Below are 26587 nucleotides of genomic sequence, written 5' to 3' on the forward strand. Positions count from 1 at the left end.
CTTTACCTTGCAAGTTCCAGATATTCTGGAAAATCCTCCGCACCGCAGTCTGTTTTCCAAAGCAAGCCCCTGTGGTCAGCCTTGATTCAAAGCATAGGGAGTTAGACTGTACCTCTCAAGGGGAGGTGAGCAAAGAACATGAGGCCAATTGTAATCTACACACAGCCAGACCAGGAGCACAAGGGCTCAGCAACTATCACTAGACTTTCTTTTCTGGGATGCTTACGGCTAGACGGACAGCATTTACTTCTGCAACGTGTTCTGGTCCACTGCCATGGGATGATGACTCCAAACTCCCAGATCGGACCAGCTAGATTCGTGTGGCCTACTCCTGCCCCATGTTTTCTTCACTAAGCCGTTATGACCAACAAGTCTTTTTTGTGTGTCAGGTCTATTTGTGTGTCTGTTACTTATTAGTTTTAGATCATTGTAAGTCAGGGCTGCAAGGGACGTGGAAGAGAAAATCGGGTCCTATTTGATAGGAAATTTAGGTTTAAAGTAGCTGTGCGACCTGTCCAAGGCCAGAAACTGATTAGGGGCAGAGCCACAGCCATAGTGCTTAAAGACGGGCAGTCCTGATTTACCTGTGGAATGGGCATCCTGTTCACCTATCCTCGCCCTAGAAACAGCCCATCGTCCCTGTTGTGGTCTCCTATTTCACCACGAAACATTTAGAAAGAAGCTTTAGACGTGTACGTCGAACCTGTCTACTCAGCCCCCAGTCTGTAGATGTGAGCTGAGCACCCGCCGGGCTGCGCACGTGCAGGCGTGGCCTCCTGTAGCCGGAGGCCACAATGCAAAGTTTACAGGAGTCACTTGTTCCATCGTGCTGTTTCACCTTTAGGTACTTCTAAAACACGTTTTCCCCGGCTGTCCTTCCATTTACAGAACAGACCAAGGGGCCGAGGATTCTGAGTTTTTCCTCCGAGCACAGATGCGGAGTGGGTGTTAGTGAAACCATCCACGGATGCAGGTGAAAGTCTGATGGTTATTGCTGCTTTTGCTCTTTGGATGAGGTAGCAGACAGCTTTGACTCTCTGGTCCGCGGGGACTCTGGGTGGCTGGCCAGATGCAGTCTCGGTAGCTCGGGGTTTCTATTGATGTGCTGCCCGGTCACCACCAGCTTTGTCTTCTGCCGCGGCCAATCCGTCTTCCTCCCGGACCAGCCGGGAGAGAGGGGGAGGATGTGGACGGGACTCGCCCGCAGACGGCGACGCCTCCTCGGACCCCGATCCGCCCCCCGGGCACGTCCGAGGCCGAGGGAGGCGGGCCTTCCGGGGGGCAGAGCGGCGGGCGCGGCGCGCGGGGCCGGGGAGGCGGGAGCGATGGGCGGGCTCGGGCGCGGGCGGCGGTCCCGGGGCCGCGGGCTCCTCCCCGCCCTGCGCCCGCCGCTCGCCGCGCGCAGGCAGAGCGGGCTGGGCGCCGAGGTGCCGCCCAGCGCCCTGGCCGCGGCCCTGCCCGGGCCCTAGCGCCGCCGCAGCCGGAGTCCGGAGCCCCGCGCCCGCCCGCGCCCGTCTCTCCGATGGGCAACCTGCTCGGCGGGGTCGGCGTGCGCGAGCCCACCACCGTGGAGGACTGCGACTCCACCTGGCAGACGGACTCGGAGCCCGAGCCCGAGGAACCGGGGCCGGGCGGCGGCGAGGGCCCGGGGCGGGAGCCCGCGCAGCCCCCGGAGTCCCCGGAGCCCCCGGAGCGAGCCGGCGGCCGGCCCCGCGCCAGCCCCGCGCCCGACCGGGACGCCGAGGCGGCGGGCGCCGAGCAGGTACGCGGCCGGGGGGGCCTCGGGCCGGGATGGGGGGGACGTTGCCGGGAAGGGGGCAGCCCCGGGCGACTCCCCGCGCGCGGGGCCTGGGCGGGGGCTGAGCAGGGCGCCTCGTCCTCCCCCCGCCGTCCCGCTGCCCCGGGACCCAGGCCTGCGCGCGGCGGTCGCCCGGAGCCGTCCGCTGCCGGCCTGGGGCCTGAGCGCGGGTGCGACGAGGCGGTCCCTCCGGGCAGAACCCAACTTGGAGGGGTGTCTTCTCTGCCTCCGCAGACGGGTGATGGAAGGCGGGGTGGGAGGGACCTGCCTCAGAACAGAGGATTGTGAAAACCCATCTAGTGCGTGTTATTGGTTAAAACAACAACAACAACAACAACAACAACCCGGAATGAGGTGGGACTACGATGGAGCAGCGAGCCGTCTCCCTACGGCGGGAGTCCCCATCCAACGTTAAAACACCAGGGTTCCTATTCCAAGTCAGGCCTTCCAACCCAGGAGTTCAGGGCACGCTTCAAAATTCCTGTTTCACCCAGAAGACTTGTTGATCCAGCTGTGCTGAAGTCATTTGCCCACTACAATTCGGAGGAGGGGTTAGTAACGAGATAAATATCCCTTTTAACCTCTGATGGACTGAAAATAATCCAGAAAACTTCAGAAGGAGGAGCTGCGTGGCCGAGCCTCTGAAGAAGTGTGCCTGGCGGAGCTCTGACAGGCTGGTGGTCCTGGGTCAGGCCCTCCTTCCCATCAGCCATGGGGGGATGAGGGTGGGAAGTGGAGCCCCAAATCTGATGTAACCATGGGCTCTTGGGTTGAGGAGAGGAATCAGCGGTATATTTTATAGGAAGGCTGCCTTCTACATCTTGACGTTCATTTCTTTTTGGGTCAGGAGGAAACCGTCTTAGTGCAAGCTCTGTGCTATCCAGGTCATTTCCATCAACTGCAGTTTTAGGGGTGGGGTGCGGTGGGAGTTCCTGTTTTGAGTCCCCACTTTAGAGAAAACTGAGGCTTAGTAGAAGCTTGCCCAAGATCATCCAGGGAGAGAGAGGTGCAAACCCAAGTACGCCTGTCACCAGCATCAGAACTTCGGACGTGCTGGAGTCGTGAATGTAACTCTGCCCCTTGCTGCTGGGTCATCTTGCCTTGGGAGCTCAACCTCAGGGAAGTATGAGACACTGTATTCCAGTGTTTTTCTCTCCCACTTGTCTCCAAATGAAGAAACCTTCTGAAGAAGTTTGGGATGTCAAAAAACACCCGCTCAGATTCAGTCCAACTCACCTGGTCCATCTATATAAAACAGTTTTTTTTTTTTTCCTTTTTTTTTTTTTTTTTTTTCTGCGGTACGCGGGCCTCTCACTGTTGTGGCCTCTCCCGTTGCGGAGCACAGGCTCCGGACGCGCAGGCTCAGCGGCCATGGCTCACGGGCCCAGCCGCTCCGCGGCATGTGGGATCTTCCCGGACCGGGGCACGAACCCGTGTCCCCTGCATCGGCAGGCGGACTCTAAACCACTGCGCCACCAGGGAAGCCCTAAAACAGTTTTATAATTAATGTTTCTATCAGTTAATTGCAACCCCAGTAAATGGTAAATGGCGCCAACCCTTCCTTTTCCCCTTGAATGATTAATTTTTCTTCTCTGTATCACCATGTAACTTCTACTTTTTGTTTGTTTGTTTGTTTTTTGATGTAACTTCTACTTTTTAATGCTGCTTTTGACTGTCCACGTCTTCTGTTCCCTACACCCCACAGTCATTTGCAAGAACTACTGGAGCTACCTTTAAAGTCTATCCCAGACCGACTACTTCTTACCAGCTCCATTGCTGTATTCCTAGTCCAACTGAATAGCTGACAAACGACAGTGCCATTCACTGAGATGGGGAAGTCTAGGGGGAAAGCGGCATCTGAGGTTAGGTCGAGAATGCTCTTGGGTTTAATATCTTATGAGACAGCCAAGTGGAGTTGGTGAGTAGTTAATTACGAGTGGAGCCCCAGTCCAGGACTGGAGTCATCAGCATGTACGAGTGGAGGTATTGAAAGTCCTGGGAAGATACGGGGTCGTCGAGGAGCGTGAGAAATGTGGTCAAGCCCTGGGCACTCCTCCACTGAGAGCACGTGAGGAGGGGGGACCAGAGATGAGGCTGACCAGGGGCGACCGATGAGATGGGACGGAAACCAGGGCAGCTGTGGCAGGTGACAGTGTTTCAGGAAGGACAGGGCTTAGCTGGCCCCATGCTGCTGGGAGGTTGCCTGAGTTGAGCACCAAGAAGGATGCTCAGTGAGATGGAAATTTGTTAGGTGGCATTCACAAGAGTCGTTTGGTTGTGGATGGAAGCCTGGTTGGGTGGTAAATGGGAGAAGAGGAGATGGACGGGGACTCTGGGCAACTCTCCGGTGAGGCTTTACTGTGAAAGGGAGCAGATCTATGGATCTGTCATTCAGATGGGGTTTGGGTCAGTTCCAATTTGTGTAGGTTTTTTGTTTGTTTGTTTGTTTGTTTTGCGGTACGCGGGCCCCTCACCGCTGCGGCCCCTCCCGCCGCGGAGCACAGGCCCCGGACGCACAGCCCCAGCGGCCACGGCCCACGGACCCAGCCACTCCGTGGCATGCGGGATCCTCCCGGACCAGGGCACGAACCCACGCCCCCTGCATCGGCAGGCGGACCCCCAACCACTGCGCCACCAGGGAAGCCCTGTATGTTTGTTTTAAGATGAGAGATACTACAGCATGTTTGCTGAAGGAAATGACCCAGAAGACAGGGACAGGGCTTCCCTGGTGGCGCAGTTGTTGAGGGTCCGCCTGCCGTTGCAGGGGACACGGGTTCGTGCCCCGGTCCGGGAAGATCCCACGTGCCGCGGAGCGGCTGGGCGCGTGAGCCATGGCCGCTAAGCCTGCGCGTCCGGAGCCTGTGCTCCACAATGGGAGAGGCCACAGCAGTGAGAGGCCTGCGTACTGCAAAAAAAACCCCAAAAAAAGACAGGGACATTTTGGTGACACAGGAACTAGGAATAATATGTTAAGGAACAAAATCGGTGGCTGAGCAGGTGAAAGGGGGTGGAATAGAGAGACCAAAGGAGCGGGAAGTGGGGGGGGAGCAGGGACACTGCCTGCAGGTTGGCACATTTAGAGGATGGGGGAGGTGGGCGTTCCCGTGATAATCCTGGGAAATAGGCAGGGTGTGAGTCATTCTCCTCATTTCAAAGATGATCAAACTAGGATTCAGTTAAAAGCTTCACAAAGCAGCAGCAGAGTGAAGACTCAGCCCAAGTATCCTGACTCCCAGTTTGGGGCTGTTGAAATGACACCACGGTTTCTATAATGATCCTTCGCATTTGGTGGAGCTGAAACTGATTCAGACCTAATTAGTTAGACTTGGAGCCCAGAGCCTGGGGTTCTCATTCTCCCGCTGTCGCTGGCCTCTGGGTGTTGGTGAAATTCTCCGAGCCTGCGTTACCTTGTTTCTAAGATGGAAGCACTCCTAACTGCCTGCCAGGTGTGTTATAAGAATCAAAGGAAATAATATATGTGCTTCGTACATGGAAAAGTGCTTTCTGTACACATGTCGGATGATGAGTCATGGGGTTGTAGCTCAGGCTAAATAGATTCAGAAACCTGCTAGGCAGAGCTATTTTGAAACGTGTGGCAAGGACCAGAACGTAAGCTTTGCCTCGCTTATGTAACGTGACAGAGTAGCCAGTGTTAAACACCAGCGACTTTGGTAAGTACCTCTGTACTTGTAGTAATAGTGAGAATCACGCCACTTCAGAAACGTGTGAAAACTGCCTAGAGGATGCCAGTCTGTCAGCACAGATGGGGGTGGGGGCTGAGGAGAAAAGGGGAGGGGCAAAGCTCTTAATGAATATTCAGACCTAAACTTTGTCATCTGTTTCATCATTGTCACCAGTCTTGTTGCCCTTCTGCGTGACACTGGACCCAAAGCACGTTCCTGCACGTTATAATAGTATTGATACATGGAGTTAGAGAATGCGAACTGATTATATTGACCTGTGTCTTATATTTTCAAAATTATGTCATGGGACTGGGAGTTTGGTTTAGAATTTAAATAGAGTGAGTAAACTACCACATATAAGTTACTACAGTGTGATGTGAAGTTCATTCCAATTGAGAGCTTTTATTGCTTTGTGTGTATATATTTGAAATTTTCTAGCTTTAATCACATTGTATTATCACTGAATTAATGGAAGGTTATTCATACCTTTGTGTACTTGTTATGGTGCTGTAAAGGGTGGAATTTAGAAAGCTATTTAGTTTGTGTTAAAAGCCCCCTTTCCTTGCATTAATATTACTTGACTTCCAAGTACAGCTAAACATTGCAAAATTAATGACAGTTTTCTTTGAGGAATTGATTTATTATCTTAACACTTTTTTTTTTAGTGTTATGTAAAGTATTCTAAAATAAGTCTGGTCAAAGAATCACTTGTGTAACCGCTGGTAAAATATAGGTCTCAAATTCATTTTAAGAATTCTAAGGTTTTCAGGTTTCTACTGGATACCGATCCATAACATTTGGCCTCTATAGGCTTTTGGCGAATAATAAAGTTTTTTATTTAGTGAAACACCTTAGGACAAATGTTATTGGCTTCCACTCAGGAAACGAGAATGCCAACAAATGTTGCTTGTAAGCATTATTAAGAGGACGTTTATAATATCCTTCATTTATCTGGACATCTTGACACTTTTCAGGCTTTCTTTATGGATGTTCATTATTTTAAGTTTGTTCTGGAAACTTCTTGGTGAAATTATCTTGCTTCAACACGTAAATGGAATTTCACTTTTTATTTTAGGAGGCTGATTCCACTGAAGTATCTGCCAAACCAAAGAGAAGTTTTTATGCTGCGAGGGATTTGTACAAATACCGACACCAGTACCCAGTAAGACTATAGAATTTTTTTTTCTAAAATGTAAAATATTTCCCTTCTGTTTTTGTTACTTTGTGGTGCCAGTGAGCAAATGTGCAAGGAAGGTCCTTGTGCCTTTTTTTTTTTTTTTTTTTGCTATACGCGGGCCTCTCACTGTTTGTTGTGGCCTCTCCCGTTGCGGAGCACAGGCTCCAGATGCGCGGGCCCAGCGGCCATGGCTCACGGACCCAGCCGCTCTGCGGCATGTGGGATCCTCCCGGACTGGGGCACGAACCCGCGTCCCCTGCATCGGCAGGCGGACTCTCAACCACTGCGCCACCAGGGAAGCCCCTGTGCCTTTTTTTGTATGTCCATATGCTGGAGATTGACTTATTTTTTCCTTTAGCAGAACTTCAAAGATATCCGATATCAAAATGACTTGAGCAACCTTCGTTTTTATAAGAATAAAATTCCATTTAAGCCTGATGGTGAGTAATCCGCTCCCTTGGTAAAAAGCAAACTTTAAATAGTAGTACCGCTAGTCATTCTTTGTTCATTCCATGGTCAGTGCATTCATTGTTCATTGACTGGCTTTGCTCTGCCCTGCGGTCCACTGTGTCCCCAGAGTCCTAGACCCTTGAGCTGTGAGCATCTGCTCAGCAGGTTCTGGGGGGGGTAACTTGAGGATTAGCCATCCTTCCCACCACCTGTTTACAGTGGCGACTACTATCTGAAAGGTAGTGGGGGCCATTTTTGTGAGAGGAAAAGAGATTTTGAGAACCATAGAATATTAGATTATTAAGGACCCATAAGGGAGATCAAATTCAGTTTCCTCACTTTAAAGATGAAGTTGCTGGGTCTTGATGATCGACTTGATCATAGACTTGATCATAGACTTGGATCTGGGCTCCAGAGTTCGGTGTTCTTTTCACTGTGCCAAACCCGGAAAATCTTTGGAACATAATTGAAAGGTGGTTGTTTTTCTATTAGAATAATCTTTCCTGTCGATTTTCAGATTCAAGGTCAGGGAGCTAGAGCAGCCCCAGTTCAGCGTTCCAGCATCCCAGGGAGGGAACTGCACACACTGTAGATCTCCACGCAGCTCTGTCAGACATACTGGCCCTCCTCCACACTCTACAGTTGCCCTCCCAGGATCTTTCCTAGACCTTTAGTGAGAGGGTGCAGTCTCCGTGGTGATACGCATGACTCACCCAGGCACCAGGCCGTGGTTCGCGGTGGGCGTCCTCATTTTATCCAGGTCAAACCAGAAAGCTGGCTGCTCCCCGTCCGTAGAGCCCTTATCTCTGTGAGATGACCAGATGGCCCTGGCCGCTGCTCTTCACTCTCAGTGGAAACCCAGCCAAATCTCCAGCAGCGTGAGTCAGGGGACGAGGGTCATGGATTGCAAAGCTCTCCGAGTGGCAGGACCTTGCAGTCTTTGATGAGCTAACTGGCTGAAGAATATCTAAGGAATTCCCTATATTTGTGCACTGGCAGACGCACCAGTTGGAAATTAGGATGTAAGAACATTGCTGCAATGGCCAGATCCCCTTATCTGTAGTTGATTCCTGGTGTCCCAGAAGTCTGCCCTGTTTTGGAAGGAGCCCTCTGGATAAAAAAGCCCTGTTGTATTGACTAATGGTAGAAAGGTACTGCTTTATTTACTAGTTGAAATAGTATTAATTAAATTAGTTAGTTTTTTAGGATGTGGAGTAAGAAAACCTTTTGAAGAAATGCAATGATAGATAGGTAATTTGACTCTGATGTGAATTTAAAAAATTTTTCCCAAAGGAATGCCTTCAAAATATTAAAAACATTGAACATAGAGATAATGGCAGTATTTAACTCAATTATTTTTATGTTTCTAACAGTGAATTTATTTTTGAGGTGGTAATTTAGAGCGATAACTTAAAGCAATGCATTAATTTTTTGTAATCTTTATCACAAAAGTTATTTGGAAACCTTGTAAGACTGGTGGAGGTCAGAAGTTTTAGCTAAGGTCACATAAAATGTTATTCTAGTTTATTATATAAATTACATCAACTCTCACTTTCCTTCCCAGTATGTGTGAACGCGCACACACGCACACACACACACACACACACACACACCACGCTTGTCAGTAAGCATAAGGCTGCAATGATGTATGTTACTTATTAAGTAGGAGGAGGGATAGATGGAAGGGGAAACAAATGGGAAATTATGGAGGTAAATGGCTTCAACATGCTGATGATTAAAAAACAGCCTTTTACCAAAAACCCTGAGTGTGGACCTCTAGTACAAACTGGTGATCTCTGGAGGAAACGAGAAGGAGATGAGTTACGTCTAGAAAGATATTAGGTTGTTGTGTCTTTTCCTATAAAATTGACTAAGTGGCCGCACAGTCAGTTGTGACTAGACAGATTTGGGAAGCAGAGGATTTTGCCGTGATAAGTTCCTATAGGAGAAGAACTGGATGTGGTGAAGAAGAGGGCTTACGTTTCAGAACCAGAAAGACCTGTGTTCTACTCCTGGTTTTGTTAATGTGTGACTGAGCAAATCACACCATGTCCTCAGTGGTAAAGCGGGGCTGGTGACGCTGGTTTGAGACAGTGCTGGGTGGATTCAGCGGGCTGGCTACACCCTATGTAATCCCGGCCCCCGCCGCTAGGAGGCGCTCACCACCATTTCCTTTCCCTTTTCTCTCCTCCCTTTCCTCCTTTTCCCTGCTTCTCTCCTTTCTCTTCTTCCCATCTTTTTGCCTGGCATACATTTCATTTTTATTTGATCTAGTATTTCAAGAACTGTATGGCCCTCCAGGGCAGGGGTTGGCCAACTTTCTCTGTACAGAGCCAGAGAGTAAATATCCTCAGCTTTGTGGGCCACGCAATCTCTGTTGCAACTACTCAACTCCCCTGTTATGATAGAAAATACGTGAATGGATGTGCCTGGCTGTGTTCCAATAAAGCTTTATTTATAAAACAGATGGCAGGCCATAGGTTGCCAGCCTCTGCTTTAGAGTAACTGTCCAGTAGCGCTTTCTCCGATCTGAGGTGCCATAAATTTGTTTTTAGAATTAGACTTATTACATAGCAGAGTATATGGCATAGGGTATTCATCTTACACAAGCATTGTTGTTGTGTGCTGTCGTTAAGTTTTAACATAAGGCTTAAGCGATTCAGTCTTAAAATGCCTCCAACAATGTTTTACACGTCTGGTTCGTGTTCTAAATCTTTACTCTTTAGGTGTTTACATTGAAGAAGTTCTCAGTAAGTGGAAAGGAGATTACGAGAAGCTGGAATACAGCCATACCTACATCCAATGGTCAGTCGTGTGCTCTGTCTCGCACCTGTTTCATCATGTGTGTCTCCCAGGCAACATTAATGTAAAAATATTATTTTTCTAAAACGTAGGCTTTTCCCCCTGAGAGAACAAGGCTTGAACTTTTACGCTAAAGAACTAACTACGTATGAAATTGAGGTAAGGCCAGCTCATTTCATTTGGTGTGAATTAGTCAAATTATATTGCCGTTCGATGGCCCTGATAAGTCCGAGTCACCCAGCTGACTTTTCTTTTTTCATTAGGAATTCAAGAAAACAAAAGAGGCCATTAGAAGATTCCTCTTGGCTTATAAAATGATGCTGGAATTTTTTGGAATAAAACTGATAGATAAAACTGGAAATGTTGCTCGGGCTGTTAACTGGCAGGAAAGGTTTCAGCACCTGAACGAGTAAGTAAAGCCCCGCAGTGCAACCCCGGGCGGGCGTGGTGTTTTCCCCGGGTCGGAATTCTCTATGGCTCGTAGAACAAGCAACAGATGGGCTCGGGAATTTGCATTCAAAAGCTCGTCTGAGATGCACTTCATTCCTGTTCTGTATTCTAAAGCAAAACAAAGTAGCAGCCAAACAAGAATGACATTCCAGGTAGAAAGGCGGCTGCTCGGTTTCAGAGCTGTTTCTTCCTGAAGCATCTCCGCTGCCCCCAGCCAAGTGTGGCCTCGCCCCCTCTTTACCCCACGTTGCTTGACCTTTGCGGTTGTTGTTTGTGGACACTTTTCCAGACCCATCCCCTAGGTTGTGAGATTCTGCTAGCTCAGCACGCTTCCCAGGCACAGTGCTTTCTTAGATTAAATCCATGAATTAAGCCTATGACATATACAAATCATTTCATAAGACTGACAGGTACTCATACATTTTACTAAGAAAGAGGGAAAATTAGAATCTTCGCCATTTAGGTCAAAACCAGAAGCCCATTTTTGGTTAATAAAGCCAAACACCTGGAAGAAAATTTTACCAGTTTATTTGGAATTGATTTGCTATATTCTTTTTTCTTTTTTTTGCGGTACGCGGGCCTCTCACTGTTGTGGCCTCTCCCGTTGCGGAGCACAGGCTCCGGACGTGCAGGCTCAGCGGCCATGGCTCACCGGCCCAGCCATTCCACGGCATGTGGGATCCCCCCGGACCGGGACACGAACCCGTGTCCCCTGCATCGGCAGGCGGACTCCCAACCACTGCGCCACCAGGGAAGCCCTGCTATATTCTTTTGCTTGGATATTTATAACTTTCATTAACACATATGCCCAAAGTTGGTTTTTTTTTATTATTATTTTCTTTGCATGCAAACTGGCTTTTTTTTCTTTTTAATTATAGGGTGACTTATGAGCACTGGACTATAAAACCAACTTTAAACATTTTTAGCACATTGTAATTAGCTGAACTGGGCAGGTACTAAGAGAAAAACAAAATTAAAACTAACCTAAGAAATTTTTCTTTGCCCCAAACAGAATTTTTTGCATTGCTTAACTAAATTTTTTGTGCTTTCCTAGAACTTTTATCTTGCTTGTGTAAAATGAGTATGAGTACAATATTAATGTTTAAGCCTTCCGTTTACTTTATTAGTCATAATCAACGCTGTTAAAATGGTAGCTTGCACTAAAACACGCAGGATATGGGCATAAAGCATTATGATCTTGACGAGAAGACCCATTAACTCATAACTCAAGTTCACTTTGATTTCTGTAGAGCACTTATAGTAGAAGTATATATGCCTCTGCCTAGGCGATGCAGGTAGCTATCTCTGGACAGAGTCTCTAAGCACTTATGTCAGACTGTCACAGAAGGCTGTGTGCAAGCAGCCTGTTGACATGAAGGCTGGCAGAAGGCAGCCTTTGAAGAGGATCTGGTAGCATCTCATCTTCCACGTACCCACGACTATCGTTTTAGAGAATTTCCACCTGGTTTTGTTTTGGTCGGAATAGCAATCATACTTAGTAAATGTTTGTTGAATGAATAATGAGGAACAAAACAGGTTTGTCTGCCTAAATCCTCCTTGGGGTTTTATTGTCAGGTCCTCAGATTAGTAGCTGGAAGCCACCCTTCCGAAGGCTGTCGTTGAGTGATGTCCTAGCTTGGTGTGGGGAGGGGAGCCTGACCCCTACTGCCCCATGCTGCTCCCTTTCCACCATCATTTTTCCTTTCCGTGGGTATTGCTTACAGCTTTTACTTGTGTTTTAAGCTGTATGACATCTTGAGTTTTTCACAGTAAGCAGGGAACTCAATACATTTATCGTAGCCTAGCGGATAAAAACTATTGAATGAAAATCAAGTGAAATAAAGTTTAGTGAACAAGTGACCATGACTAAAAGAGGTAAAACATTTTCAAACACGAGAGTGCAGACATATAGACCAACCACGAAGATGGACTTCCAATTTTATTTGTAATCACCTTGGATTATGGAGCTGTATTTTAGACCCTGGAATCCCCTCTCCCTTTTACTTTCTGTCTCCTGATTCTTGGCTTTTGTGTGTCCTTTCCTCGCTAACCTGCTCTTCCTGACAGCTTCAGCCCTTCTTACTACCCTTACCGCTGTCTGGAAGCCCAGCTTCTCTCTTTGATCTGCTACGCGACCCCAAAGTCTACTCACAACTCTAGGAGTGTGGGGTGTTTTTTTTGTATTTCTTTGTGACATTTATTTCAAATCATACTGAAACACCCGATTTCTTTCTTGTATAATTTTGTTCTATAATCCGGATCTCCATTCTCTTTAACCCAAGTGTTTGTCCTTTTCTACTATTATGTAAACTTTTTAATTGGAGAACGTGTTGATACAGATAAGTGTACACAGAAATTTTATCTTGGTCATTCATCCTGGACTGGATATGTGAAACTGAGCTGCTTGCAAATATAGTAAATTTTGTTGTGTTGTGTTAACTCTTCTTTGGGATTTTTAAAGGAAAACATTCTTCCGCTTTTCCATATCTCTCTTTCTCATAGACTTATGAAGCAGATGTTGGGATTTTTACCACCAAGTTTTTAGAGTATGCAAACTCTACATTGGATCAGTCTTGCTGATAAAGACATTGTCTTAACTTCACTCAAATTTGTATTGTCTCAAAAGACTGGTACTTCCTAACTATTAAAAAATACAGATTCATAAGACTGAAATGTATCTGTGCTACATTGTACCCTTTGGCCTTCAAAGAGTCGAATAGTAAGAGAACACTATTTTGGTAAACATCCAGGAGGCTGGAGATAATGAAAACTGCTGGACTTGTCATTTCTAGCGTCTGGTGAGCCCACATCATTAAGGGTTTAGTTTTGTCCAAACTAACTCTCTTCTTAAAATATAAGGCCATGGAGCCACGCCCTTCCGTCCCTCAAATAATTCAGTATCCTCTTCCATGCTTCCCAAATAAGTTGCTAGTTATTCCTAAGTGAATACCAAGCACTTGTGGAAGCCAAGGCAGGTATATGCGATGCTTGTCTAAAGTTCAGTGTCTGAGGTATAGACAGGTTTGGGGAACTGAGGAATAAGTGGTGCAATATTGGGTGAGTAACTAACCCGGGCTGGTGATGACACACATGATTAACACATGGACCTGAAGGTTCCCTTAGGATGCAGCCAGGTATTTGTAATAAAGCAACTCTTGGGCTGAGTGAGGTAGGGGGGCAAGATTATGAATCGTGACAAAATAGGTTTGGAAAGTTTTCATCTGCTAATGGCTTTAGTTTTGGGACAAGAAAAGAAAGATGTTAGTGCAATCTGGGGAAAGAGGAGTCTTTGCAGTCAATGCCATTAGAAGTAAAATTTTAAATTCTGTGATAGGGAAAGAGGAGGTGAGAGAGAGGCCACAGACGGAAGAGAATGAGGTGATTAAGGTGGGATAGGTACACATAAGGTAGTCCTTAGTACCAAATCTGAATAATACCAATACCAATAATTATACTGATGTTAAATAGTGCCTGAAATTTATTGAGTTCCACATGCTCTGCATATATGTCAGCTAATTTGATGCTTACAAGTGCAGTGAGGTGTGGGTACTTGAGCCTTAGGGGTGCCGTGATCTCATGTAGCTGTTGGTGGCACGGCTAGGGTGTGAATTCGGTTCTGACTCCAAAGCCTATACTCTTTGCTCTGCTAAATAAGTCACTTCTGCCTCCTTTGTCGGAATTGTTCCAGCAAGGTAGAACGGTTTCTGCTGCTTTCCTTCTGAGGGTTGATATGGTGGGTTCTGCTGGCCCGCTGACCCTGTAAGTCGTACATTCGGCTGGTAACCAATGCTCGGCACTGTTTACCTGTGACAGGTACGATACGTTTGTGTAGTAGATAGTCATCCTCAGTGTATTTAACAAACAAACAGCCATTCAACATCCATGGGAATACATTGAAAATCTAAATGTTTTTCAAGTACAAAGAACTAAAGGAAAAAGGAGAATTTATTTTATGCATTGGAGTTTTACATAGATTGGCGTTACACTGAGGTACAGGGTTTTCACATCTTGTTTTATTCTTCTTAGCGGTGTCTACTACGACTTTTAGCCAAGTCATTACAAGGCATGTTTTCCCAGCTTACCCTTCCATCAGAAATCGTTTCCCAGTGGTTTTTATGCCCCTGCTTTCCGCCACCTAATTTTCCTCCTTCGTTGTATTCAATCCTCTTCCAGGTCTCAGCACAACTATTTAAGGATCACTCGTATTCTGAAAAGCCTCGGCGAGCTTGGATATGAAAGTTTTAAATCTCCTCTTGTAAAATTTATCCTTCATGAGGCTCTTGTGGAAAATACCATCCCCAACATTAAACAGAGCGCCCTGGAGTACTTCGTGTACACAATTAGAGACAGAAGGGAAAGGAGAAGACTCCTGCGCTTCGCCCAGAAACATTACACGCCCTCGGAGAATTTTATCTGGGGACCACCCAGGAGGGAACAGCCCGAGGGCAGCAAAGCCCCGAAGACCCCCGCCCCGCCCACCTCAGGGCATCACAGCCAGACGTCTATGCACAAAAAACCCAAGGACTCCAAAAATCCCTCTGCAGCTGGGCGTGTAAATAGCAAAGCTGCCGAAGACAAAAAAGTGACACCTAGGGAGCCGGAGGAGGAGACAGACTGGCCCAGCTCTGAGGCCGGCAGCGAGGCTGCCAAGTCCGGAGACCCAGAGAGAGAGGGTGATGCCGACAATTCCGGTCCTCAACCAGAAGAGACAATTGCGCATGCGCTGGAGAAAAAGGAGAGTGCGTCTCCCTCTGAAAAAGATGAAGAGCGTGAAAACCGTAACAAGGACTGTGAGAGTCCCGGAGAGACAGGTTCCCACGATGACGCACTCTTACAGTGAATTATCAGGAAGCCCACAGACCCGTGTGGGTGAGGAACAGAGGCCACGTTTCGGAGGGTAGCCGGCTGTTGGTGATCTCTGTTGTAAGCATTCAGTTGTCACTTGGTTTTGATTTTGGATGACAGTGAATTTAATATTTAACCAGAAGTCTGAAGACAGGACCCAATTCATGAATGCATTCTGTAACACTTTGGGGACGTGAGTTTTCGAATCCAGTACACAACAATTACTTTTAAATTCTTTTCAGTGTATCTGGAAATAACCATGTAGTCTTCGATACAGCAAATAAATTCTTTGGAGTGACTCCGCTCTACATGAAGAAAATCAAGTGGATAATTTCGTTAGGTTGCCACCCCTTTGCCCGTTTTATGGATTCCTTTGTTTTTAAGCTGCGAGAAAGAATTTGGTCTTCTCAGATGTATTCGGAAGAAATTGGGAGTTTTTTCATTACAGCACCTCAGCATGCTTATTTTTAGTTTCTGGTAAGTGGGATGGATGTTCTTGGGGAGATATACTTGCCCCTCCCCGTTTGTCGGTCCTGCTGTTTTTCCTCTTCCCCTCTCCGTTCTCTCCCTCGTTGGCCACTTGTGTTGGCGGGCACGCGCATTTCTAGTGTACATTCGGATGATCTACTACAGTGACGTTTACGTGGCGTAGAGGGAACTGTCGGCTGTATTATTTCAAGAATTTGTTTAAAATAATAAAAATGGTTTTCTGTGTTAAGTGCTTAAAAACAAATTTCGATGCAAAAGTCCAAGAAGAGAATTTTGCCTTCTGTGGCTGTTCTGTACAAATTTGGTGCTTGTTTCTGAATGCAAATGACTAAAGAATTAAAAAATAAGAAAGGAAATTACTCGTTTTCAAAAGGCACGCATCTGGCACTGGCAACAAGGCAGTGGTCCCTAAAACCATGAATATCTCAGTGTTATGTAGACTATGACATTCATATGGCTTCGTCCACAGTATATCGTTAGAAAAAATGTAATCTGCTGCATCTCTAAGTTGTCAAAGCTCGAAATTGAGAACAGACTGGACATCCCATGTATTCAGTTTTAGTAAGCACTGAATGTGTTAATATTGGGTAAGAGCAAATAACTTTCTTGCTTATACTATTATTACTAATTATTACACATTCGAAAACAAGTCAAACACTGTGGTGAGAACTTCAGAGCATACGTACACATATAGTGAAAGCAATTCACAGAAAAAATTTTTTTTCACTTCATTTCATTTAGAAAGGAATTGGCTTTTGTGTGTTTCTTAGGCCCTTAAGGGAAGTTCTATTCACTTTAACCCTCAGAGAATTTTTACTATGTCCTATTTTTAAATCACATTATGTCATCTTCTGTTACCTTTATTGACCAGAGGATTTTTAGCAGAGGGTTTCTAGAAAATAGACACACAAGTAGTATGCTTTAGAAGGGTTACATTGCCCTGAAGTTTACATGAAACAGCATTGTTGCTCAAATCTGACTTATTTTATATGAATGTTAGTAACGCTCATGTTATATATTGTATTCCAATAAATATAGAATATTTTTTCACTATCATTTCTCATAATATGACAGTTTTTGCTTTCTACTGTTTTGTGAAGTGAGCATTAGGATTTGGGGAAACCATTCTGCTTTTGCATTTCAATTTCTGTGTTTTTTCACATGGACCCTCTAATGGCCCCATCGAGCTCAATAAACAGTTCTACAGCTTAGGACATGAGAGTAGGTTGTCACATTGGGCTGAACTGTAGGAATATGATTCATTTGAAATACCTTACCAATTTTGCATACATGATAAAGTGTTCACACCACTTTCTAAGTGCATAATGTTAAAATTTTGTGACCAGATATTAAAATATTAATAAGTGGACAGATACTAAAAGAAATGGGTATAATCTAAATCACTTAGAAACTAATAGTATATCAGAACGCTTAGAAGTAAAAATGTTTCATTCAATAATTTAACTTTTAGCGTATTCCTAATCAGGGGTTTGATTAGATTGTACTGTTTAATTTGAGAATATTTAGTCTCAAGGGAAAACTGCCTGGCTTCCACTTAAAACAGTGGCCTTTTTCTACCATGTTGTTTTGAAATGCATACTCACGTGAAACAGTATGAGTCCTACGCATAATCTGTAAATAACTTACGAGAGAATTCTTCAGTGGAAACAAGTGAGAGGATGGCATTCCTTTTGCAGATAAAAATTATGAACGTCTAGAGCTTTTTTCTATTAAGAATACTCTGTACATTCAATAGTTTTACAATAAGATCTGTAGGTGTGTCTTTAGATGTGTGTGTTACGACATGAAACAGCCCTCTGGGTTTGACTGTGATGTTTTGTATTTTTAAGAACTACCATGTGCTTGCAGAAACTAAGAAGCTGTTATCAAAATGCAGTGGAGCATGGCCAAATGACTAGAAACTTTATTGAATTTTTGTGAATATATAGACTTTATCATTGTACCATGGACTGTGAATATACTAAGTATTGGCTATTGATAAAATACTAATTTGCATTTCAGGCAAATAGATGTTACACCGCTTGGTTAGTCTAGTATATTTCTAATATTTTGTGCTTTCATATCCCAAAGGAGACGATATATGTGAAAATATTTTGAAATACTGTAAAGTGATATATAATGACAAGATATATTTCTGTAGAGAAAAAGTTTATAACGTTAAGAGTATTGTACCATTATACATCCTCATGCTCAATCTCATAAGAAACTGAAAAGAATCATGACAGAACTGAAAATATGTCTGCTTTCTCTAAGTCATGTCCAGTTCTCAGTTCAAAAATTATTTGGTATAGTTTTATTTTGGATTTTAGTTTTGAGAAACAACCATTTTCAGTTTCAAGGAGAAAACAAAACTTATGACTCTGGAGTTACCAGAGAAGTTCTAAGATATTTTGCTAAGTATTAAAAATATAAAGATTGTGTTTAGAAATTACCTACTTTGTTTCTAGTTTTTACACTTTAACCTGACAGAAGGAATGCTCTGGTGAAAAAGGAAAAATATTGTAGTACAGTATTACTTTTGAGTTACTCTCTAAAAAATCATTTTAGAAAGTAAACTTCCTTATCAAGTTGTCAAAAACTGGTTGAACTGATGGAGAGGGAATATTTGTTTAATTGTTTCAAGTTAAATTTCCCAGGTTTATAGTAGAGTTATGGTTGAGTGTATAATCTACTGAGTAACTAAATCAAGCCAGTTTCTTTGTCTTTCTATAATTGAGGCTCTTCTAAAAGCTTTATTTTCTAACCTGAGAAAAGAAGGGCGTTCTTGATCTTGCTTGATTGTAATTGCATCTGTGGGTCTCTCAAGTTTATTTGGGGTGAGTGGGGACTCTTTGTTATAGGAGTAGTTTTGAAGATTTCTATTTTGTTTCCCACTTAAAAAGTTCCAATTTTCTTTTCCTTTGGGGTATATCCATTAAGTGTAAGGTAGGCTGAAGTTAGACAAGCAAGAATCATTTCAAATGTAGGTGCAGTTGTAGAAAATGATGGCCTGGGTCAGCTGGATCTGGAAAATTAGGGGTGTACAAAGGGTTGACTTCTTTCAATTTAGAATTCTTTAGTGTTTATTCCATGAGCATATTTGTTGAGTAATCTCTAGGGTGACAGTGAGTACACCCTGCCTCTTTGCCTGTTCCAGCCCACCCAGCAGACTGTGCTTAGGGACAGACCACGTTTTAGAAATTCCTTATTACCGAAGTTAATAATAGAATAATATAGTTATAAATATGAATGCCTGGAGGTGTCCAGATGTGCCTTAACTAATGTAAATGCTTTTCATTCAGAAGTTTAAATTTTTACTTCATTATGAAATCTTGCCATAAGAAACATTCCAAACCGTGAAGATCAGTTCATTTAATGAAATTTACTTTCGTGCTTTTTCATTTTGGAGACATTTCCATTTGTATCAGTAACATCAGTTCAAAAGGAAGTGTACTAGCCACAGTGTTCAAAAATGTGTTACATTTGAGAAAGAAGTAAGATCTTACAGCAGAAAGATTAACTTCATTGTTACATTTATTTATGCTTCTGCCTAATTTTGCTACACCCTGTAATTTTCATTGTAAACATCTCTCAGTTACTACAAGTAATATTAATCTGTGTTTTACTTTTGCTTTTAGATACAGAGGGATGTAGAGAATGGAATTCTATTAGAGAAATGATTTAAAAGTTTAATTCCAGTAGATAGTTGGAGGAATCTGAAATTAATTTGGACTTTTATGCTGTAGTTTTATTAGAAACATTTAAACAGTACTTGTTCTTGCTTTTTCCCTAGATTAGAGAGAATGTTTTTTGTCATCTTCTGCTTTTTCCCTCATCTGTTGAGAAGTTTATTGTTTTAGTTACTTGTGGGAAATAACTTCTTAATATGTTTGTTTCCTTGAATTAAAGTGTTCACGTGGAGGATACAATTAACTGCTTCGTTTTATGGCCCAAACTCTTGCCTGGAGGTTGAGTTCAGAGATGGGGAGGTGGCTGAGAACCAGAGTGGGCGTCCTGGTGAAGGGGCACGTACACTGGGCTGCATCCCCTCCAGTAGAGGAGGGGTCTCCGGAGCCTCCCCTGGATGCCGAGGGTGTCGGACCCCGTGATCGCTGTCTTCTGAGGAAGGTGGGCCACCTTGGACTTCATGCACAGTTTCACTGGGTATCAATTTTCATAAAATACCTGTTATAATTCATTCGTCACCATTTTGCAGTTGTTTAGGAAATTGTGAGCAGTTGGATACCTGCTATGTAAATTACAGCTGAATCTTTCTATCTCGGGAAACATTGAAATACCAGTTCTGCCTACCCCTCTCGCCAGTTCAAAACTTCTGATTTCCATCAAAAATTATTTGGGGTTGTTCTTTCAGAGGTCTCTATATAAAATTCTCCATAAAATGATTTAGTGTAAAGACGAAGTGAAAGGGAAAAGGCACCAGTGCGCACTTGTTATGCTGAGAGACCTTTTTTAGACAAATCAGAAACCTTATATATTTTAATATGAAAAATATGTTGAAGCTATAAAGTTTATCATATTTTTGTTTTTAAGTTATAATGGAGTTTGTGGAACCGTTACATTAACTAGAGAGATTCGTTGTGTAATAAGCTTTGGTCCTAAGAAGTGTCCAAGGTCTGCAGTCATTGGTCAGATGAACACCTTTTTCAGTGCTGGTGGGTTTAGTTTCATGTGGAGAAGAGGAAAATAACAATCGAAACAAAAAATTAGAAACAGTCACTAGAAACTCACTATAGAAATAAAGATGTAACTGACTGTAGGTTTGTGGAGTGCCAGAATTTACTGGAATGAGGAACAGATGAGGATGCAGAAGCTTTACGGTGGGAACGTGCTCGGTGTCATCCGTGCCAGGGAGATCTGGACTGGTGTGAATGGGAAGCAATGCCATTCATGCTCGCATTTTCAGCCTGGATTCCGCTTACTCCACAGTAGATGGAAACCTTTCACAGACTGAGAGAAATAATCACATGATGCGCCACCAGGTTGAATTCCTCTGCCCGTGGTTCTACTGACAGGAAGTTAAGTGGAGGCAGTGGCTGCAGAGACGGGAAGGAGGTCCCGCGCTAGGCTGTTTCTAACCATGTGACTGTACCCCACGCCGGGAGAGCGATGGCGTCTTCCTCGTGTGGCACCACCGTTAAGAGCAACAAACCAGAGCAAGGGTTTGACAAGCGTTTTGTTCTTTGTCCTTTTTTGCTTTTGTTTTTGTTTTGCGGTACGCGGGCCTCTCACTGTGTGGCCTCTCCCGTTGCGGAGCACAGGCTCGGGACGCGCAGGCTCAGCGGCCATGGCTCACGGGGCCCAGCCGCTCCGCGGCACGTGGGATCTTCCCGTACCGGGGCACGAACCCGCGCCCCCTGCATCGGCAGGCGGACTCTCAACCACTGCGCCACCAGGGAAGCCCTGTCCTTTTTATAAGAAAGTTGTTTCCGTGTTTCCCAAGTGAGCTGTCCACTCCTCTTCCGTGTTACCTAAGAAGATAGACGGCCAACTGGGTCCAGTCACCGCTTCAGCCGGGAAACTATTGTGTCCTTTGTATGTTGAGTATTTCAGGAAAATGGGTAGATTCTTAGAAAGATGTGTGCTTTCCTTCCTGCATGAGTGCTGCCTCTCCAGCAGCCGTGGGCCCTCTCTGTGCTCTGTCATCTCCTGCAGGATGAATTACAGAACGCCGTGCACGTCTGTGCACACCAATACCATGTGTATGTGGTAGGAGCTGTAACCAGTTTCTGGATCTGTATGGTACTATGAAACACTTATTTTATAATCCTGTAACTGTATGGCAGTGTTATGCCAGAAAATGTATAAAGTGCAGTAGTGTCTGTTGTTTACTGCTGTATTTAAAAATATCGTTTCTGAATCTATATATTTAGAGTTCTGTTATTTTTAATAACTATTGCCAAATATACATCCTGTAAAACGACCAAAAGCCACTTCATCTTACTTAACATTTTAGCATTATGCTGATTTTGCATGATTAAAATATTTTTAAAGAGCTGGAACAAATGACTTTGCTGTTTTTCTATGATTAGACTTTTTTTATGGTTATGGTATGAGATCAACATTATTTCCCTTTTATCCCCTAAAATAAATATTGTATTTTGAAGAGTGAAATCTTATTTACACAGGCAGTTATTTTTGTCGGGAGATTTTGGAGGGCAGATCACACGTGTAAGTACCTGGATGTTTACTGTTCTCTCTTTTTTTCACTTTAATGCAGAGTTTTAAAAGTATATTTAATATAGATGACTGAAAATGAATAACTCATGGAGGGGACAGATTTTTTTTCACTTAATAGAGCTAGTCTTCTAACAACAATTTTTTGATTAAGAAAAATGCAGCTGTGCGATGCAATTGAGGACGTTGCTCGAGATGCCGCAGGACAGCGGGGATGAAGGTGAGGAAGAGCATCACGTTGGAGCTTGCCTGCGCTGACCTGTAGAGGCGGGAAAAGAGCGTATGAAAGAACTAAGAACAAACTAGTAAGAGTCAGAATGAAATCACATCGTGCATAATTGAGAAACTCAGAGAGAGAGAGGGAACAAACCACAGCCATGGTGGCGAGCAAGCATGATTTTAACTGCAGCCTTTGGGATGAGCTGTTTAGGGAGAGAACAACGCACACAAGCAATTATCGTCCTAAGGGAAGAACGGACACATTCTGGTAACAGAAAATAGAGATGTTTGCTTTTCCCCAAGGGTCAAATGTCAGAAGGCAACCCAAGACCTTATAAAGATGGAGATTCTCAGTAGAGTGAAAAAAGCAGGACTGAGTCTACATTTCTTTAAGAATGTAAGATCTAAATAATACGGGAGACAGTTCGCAGAAGAGATTTAAAACACGTTCCTTATTTTAAGCCTCAAGTGGATGCAGAGAAGGCCAGCTGGTGTTCCAGGGGTGGCAGGAAATCCCAGCCTGGAGAAAAGTGTCAACGGTCAGGGCGGCCTCTCGTGGGTGAGTTTAGGCTCCGTGATTGTGACTGACTAAGGAGTTGGGCTGATTACAGGGAACGTGAAAGGATGATCCTTTCCCTTGGGATTACCCCCGTGAATATGTGGGATTAATTGGAAGAGCGTTTTAAAAATAGGTTATTCACAAGAGAGATTAGCGCGCCAGCGTGGATCTGACTTTACTAAGGAAGGCTGGGTTTACTAATTTTGCTATAATAGTTAGCGTTCCACTATTTTTATAACCTTAATGTATGTTCAGCACTACCGAGGAATATACAAATATGTTCTTCTCAAATGGTGTGTAACATATTTTGTTGTGATTGAAATAGCTTGTTTGTTCTACTCTCAGCTTGAGAAAAGGAAGAGGGTAGAGGAGGAAAGAATAAACAGAGAAGTGGTGGTTGATGTGAACCAAGGGAGCCCTGGTGGCTCACCTTAGGACCCAGAGGGTGTCTGAGATCCCCGAGTGGATGATTTCACTGTTGCCAGGAAGAGAGTTTCAAGAAAAATCCCTGAAGGAGGAAAAAGTAAGGGCAAAGAAGGGTTTTGTCTAACCGGGGAGAGCTGGCTTGGAGGCCAGGTGGACTTGGGTCCATGTGGCAACGTGGTCACTTACAGTTGGCTGTGTGGCTTTGGGTGAATCACGTAAGTTCTCAGGGTCTCTGGTCTCCTGTTGGCAACAGTGTCTACTTTGTGAGTTTCTTGGGAGAATTAGAGTGTGGGTGAAATGCCAGGGACATATTCAAGACACTTCTGTATAGTGGTTGCTAGCATTCTAGAGAAAATCTAGATGTTTGGTCGCCACAGACATTGTGCAGCATTTGTCTCAATGGAAGTCAATCTCGCCTCATCTATGTTTACAGGGTTTATAGATCAAAATAAACATCTTAAGCTTTGTTTATTATTTTAATGTAGTTCTCACTAGAAAAGCTACCAGGTATAAAATGGTTGATTTTATATTAGACACACTGATATTCACAGGATAGAAAATTTCCCTCATTGTGAATGTAATGAATGTACAAAATAGCCCTTTATTACTTCCTGAATAATTTGTTGAACTGGTTTCCCTTCTCTGCCAAGAAAGAGCTGGAGTGTGGGACAGAGCTGAAGCCTTTTGATCAGGATCAGAAGATGATCTTAGTTTATTTTAGGACACCATCAGCATTGATTCTTATGGGAAGCAGGAAATTTTAACTTAAAACCCTCCAAATAGACATTTACGTCATACGTTAGTAGAAGGCCACTTAACCGTTAACACTGTTTAAAAACGTGCGTGCGATCAATTCTATGAACTTGGTGGCCTTCTTGCCATTGTTTTCTAACAACCAGAACCAGGAGGATGAATAATCTTCTGCTAAATAAATATTCATCTTTCAGAATTCTAACCTGTAAGTATCTTCAGGTTAAATGGGGAAATTAAATTAAATTAAATTTGGGGTCACCAGAGTTCCTGGGCCGCTGTCTCGTTCAACCGTAAATCGTTTCGGAATGCGCCACACAACACTATCAATAAGATAGGAAATAAATTCTCATTGACGCCGATAGAAGCTGAATATTTTCTTTTCCCTCTGGCATTCACTTCGACCAATTCCCCCTTGTTTTGCCTGTTTCCCTGTCCAGAAATGGGAAGGGATATTATAGACTTCCGTAGTTGACAGTGTGAATCCTAATGTCCTAGAAAATGAAGAGAGGGGACACAACTGTCCTCCCTCAAATGCTGCAGATGCAAGAGCTTGAGGTGGCACCGGAGCCCGGGCTCCCAGTTCACTGTGTTTGCCCTGTAACCCTTGAGCGCCGTCGGAGAACTGGAAGGGTTCAAAAGCATCAGCTTAGGGCTTCCCTGGTGGCGCAGTGGTTGAGAGTCCGCCTGCCGATGCAGGGGATGCAGGTTCGTGCCCCGGTCCGGGAGGATCCCGCATGCTGCGGAGCGGCTGGGCCCGTGAGCCATGGCTGCTGGGCCTGCGCGTCTGGAGCCTATGCTCTGCAACGGGAGGCCACAGCGGTGAGAGGCCCGCATACCGCAAAAAAAAAAAAAAAAAAAAAAAAAAAAGCATCAGCTTAGACAGGGGGCTGGCCCGTGCAGTGGTGTCACCCAAGACTAGAGTCCTGTCCGTGAGAGTGGCTTTCTCACCGCCCCGAGCATTTTCCACTGGCCAGTGTTCACGTCGACAGGCTCTCAAGTTGGTTCAAACATTTCCACTGGGGAAGAACCCACCGGGGCTCTGCCAGTGGACTTTGTCGTCACCTCCCACGTGTGCCTTTCTGCACAAGCTCACCTCTGGGATGACACGGAGCTGGCTGGGCTGAGCCCCCGACCTTTCCAAGCTCATCGAATGGCATCACCTGATCCCCCGAAGGACCTGGAAGCCAGGGAGCTACGTGGGAACGTTCATTTGTCAACTCATCCGGTTTGGCAACAAGTTCTTGGATTCTACTTCTGGAGTTTGTCTGCAATCCACCCCCTCGTTGGCACCCCTGCTGCCTCTGTAGGCCTTTATCTAGTGTAAAGACTCCTAAATTTCCCTCTGCCTTCAGAGAGAATGCAGCCTTCCCAAGACGCCACAGTGTGTCTTGTATCTCGGGTGCCTAACCTAGGGTCCAGCACATAATAAGCACTCAACAGCCACTGAATTAAAAAAGATGTTTAGCAGTGATATCTTGAAACAAGTGTGAATATATGGACAGCTATTTCTGGATCCATTTCTGAAATTAGATGTCTTCCACAAGACAAAGAGCTTTCAAAATGAATTATTTGTATGACTGTACAAAGATTTATATTGAAACATTTCCTAAGTATTTAATGCTTCGTTTGACACACTTGGATCATACTTTCTTCCTGATTTGGGGTCACTTAGTAACAGATGTCATCAATCGCTTTTAAACTGATTTAAGTTTAAAACAGTTTAAAGTTTTTTGAACCTCGGAAGTTTCAAATCCGAGGTTAAAAAAAAGAAAGGGGAGTCCACGGTCCTACTTTTCCTGCCCGGTTTGAAATCTGAACTAAGATGAAGTAATTTAAACATCACACTTGGTGGATTGACAGAGTACCTGTTTCCGTGCATGGCTGCGTTGTGCGCGTGGAAATAAACAAGCGAGAGCACGAGACAGAAGTGTTTCTGTAAGAGAAGCATCTGGAGCTTTGGCAGAATAAAGGCAATTCCTTGGCAGTTCACAGCGGAGCTGACTTTTCCCTCCTGGTTTCACACTTTAGACCAAATTCTGATTGACAGTAAAGGCTACACTTTAAGAAATGGCTTTTCACCTTAATGTTTCATTTTCCAGTTGTATTGCTTCTTTGATGTGAGCTTTTCTTTTTCCTACACGTTGACAACCAATGGAAACTCAGAACTCGCTTATCTTAAGGTTTCATTGAATGGAAACCCTATGGAAGTTTCATGGATGGAGTAAACGGTTGCCCAGATTCCTTTGACCTCCATGAACTTGTTTACAGGCCATCCTAGGCAAGGCTTGAGTGCGCCACATACTTAGAAAAGCGCTCTAGCCGGACATGACTTTGCGAAGAGGGCGGCTGCTCATTTTGTTTGTCCTTTTTTCGCTGATGGTAATGAACTCAAATGCTAAAATTGTTTGAGGTCACAAAACCAGTCACAGTGAAATGAGATACGTAGAGAAAGTGGACCTTCTGTTTCGCAATAGCTCATCGCATCTTCCTCGTGAGTCCCACCCTGCTGATTGATGGGGACCTCTTAGGCTTGACAACGGGAACTACCTCTGTCACTCTTGTTCATATGTCTACTTTTGGGTTAAACATCCAGACTGTTCGAATTCTGGATCGTGGCTGGAGTGACAGCCTCCTTGGAATGACCCTGTTTCTTTTGGTAAAGGGACTGGTCATTAGGATTTTACACCCCCCTCTCTTTTCTTCAGGAAGGTATCTGTGGGCATTGACGTGGTCTCGCTGCA

At 44.6% G+C, this 26587-nt stretch overlaps 1 protein-coding gene across 3 annotated transcripts; it reads left to right on the top strand.

Moving 5' to 3' along the window:
• Nucleotides 1–1522: 1522 nt before the first annotated feature.
• On the top strand, nucleotides 1523–21707 carry OGFRL1 (opioid growth factor receptor like 1; the record flags this gene model as incomplete). 3 transcript variants are annotated; one of them, XM_082668840.1, is made up of 7 exons in its annotated part: nucleotides 1523–1762; nucleotides 6557–6643; nucleotides 7017–7098; nucleotides 9835–9913; nucleotides 10003–10069; nucleotides 10174–10319; nucleotides 14534–21707. In XM_082668840.1, the coding sequence occupies 7 exons, from the start codon at nucleotides 1523–1525 to the stop codon at nucleotides 15198–15200; spliced, it is 1368 nt and encodes a 455-aa protein (XP_082524966.1). In that variant the 3' UTR covers nucleotides 15201–21707. The 3 variants fall into 3 exon arrangements, with proteins under 3 accessions (XP_082524966.1, XP_082524967.1, XP_082524968.1); XM_082668841.1 differs by lacking the exon at nucleotides 1523–1762 and adding an exon at nucleotides 5140–5244; XM_082668842.1 differs by lacking the exon at nucleotides 1523–1762 and adding an exon at nucleotides 5140–5244 and having other exon boundaries at nucleotides 7020–7098.
• Between the last annotated feature and the right edge of the window lie 4880 nt (nucleotides 21708–26587).

The sequence above is a fragment of the Grampus griseus genome, assembly GCF_964374135.1.
Source record: "Grampus griseus genome assembly, chromosome: 13".
NCBI classification, from domain to species: domain Eukaryota; kingdom Metazoa; phylum Chordata; class Mammalia; order Artiodactyla; family Delphinidae; genus Grampus; species Grampus griseus.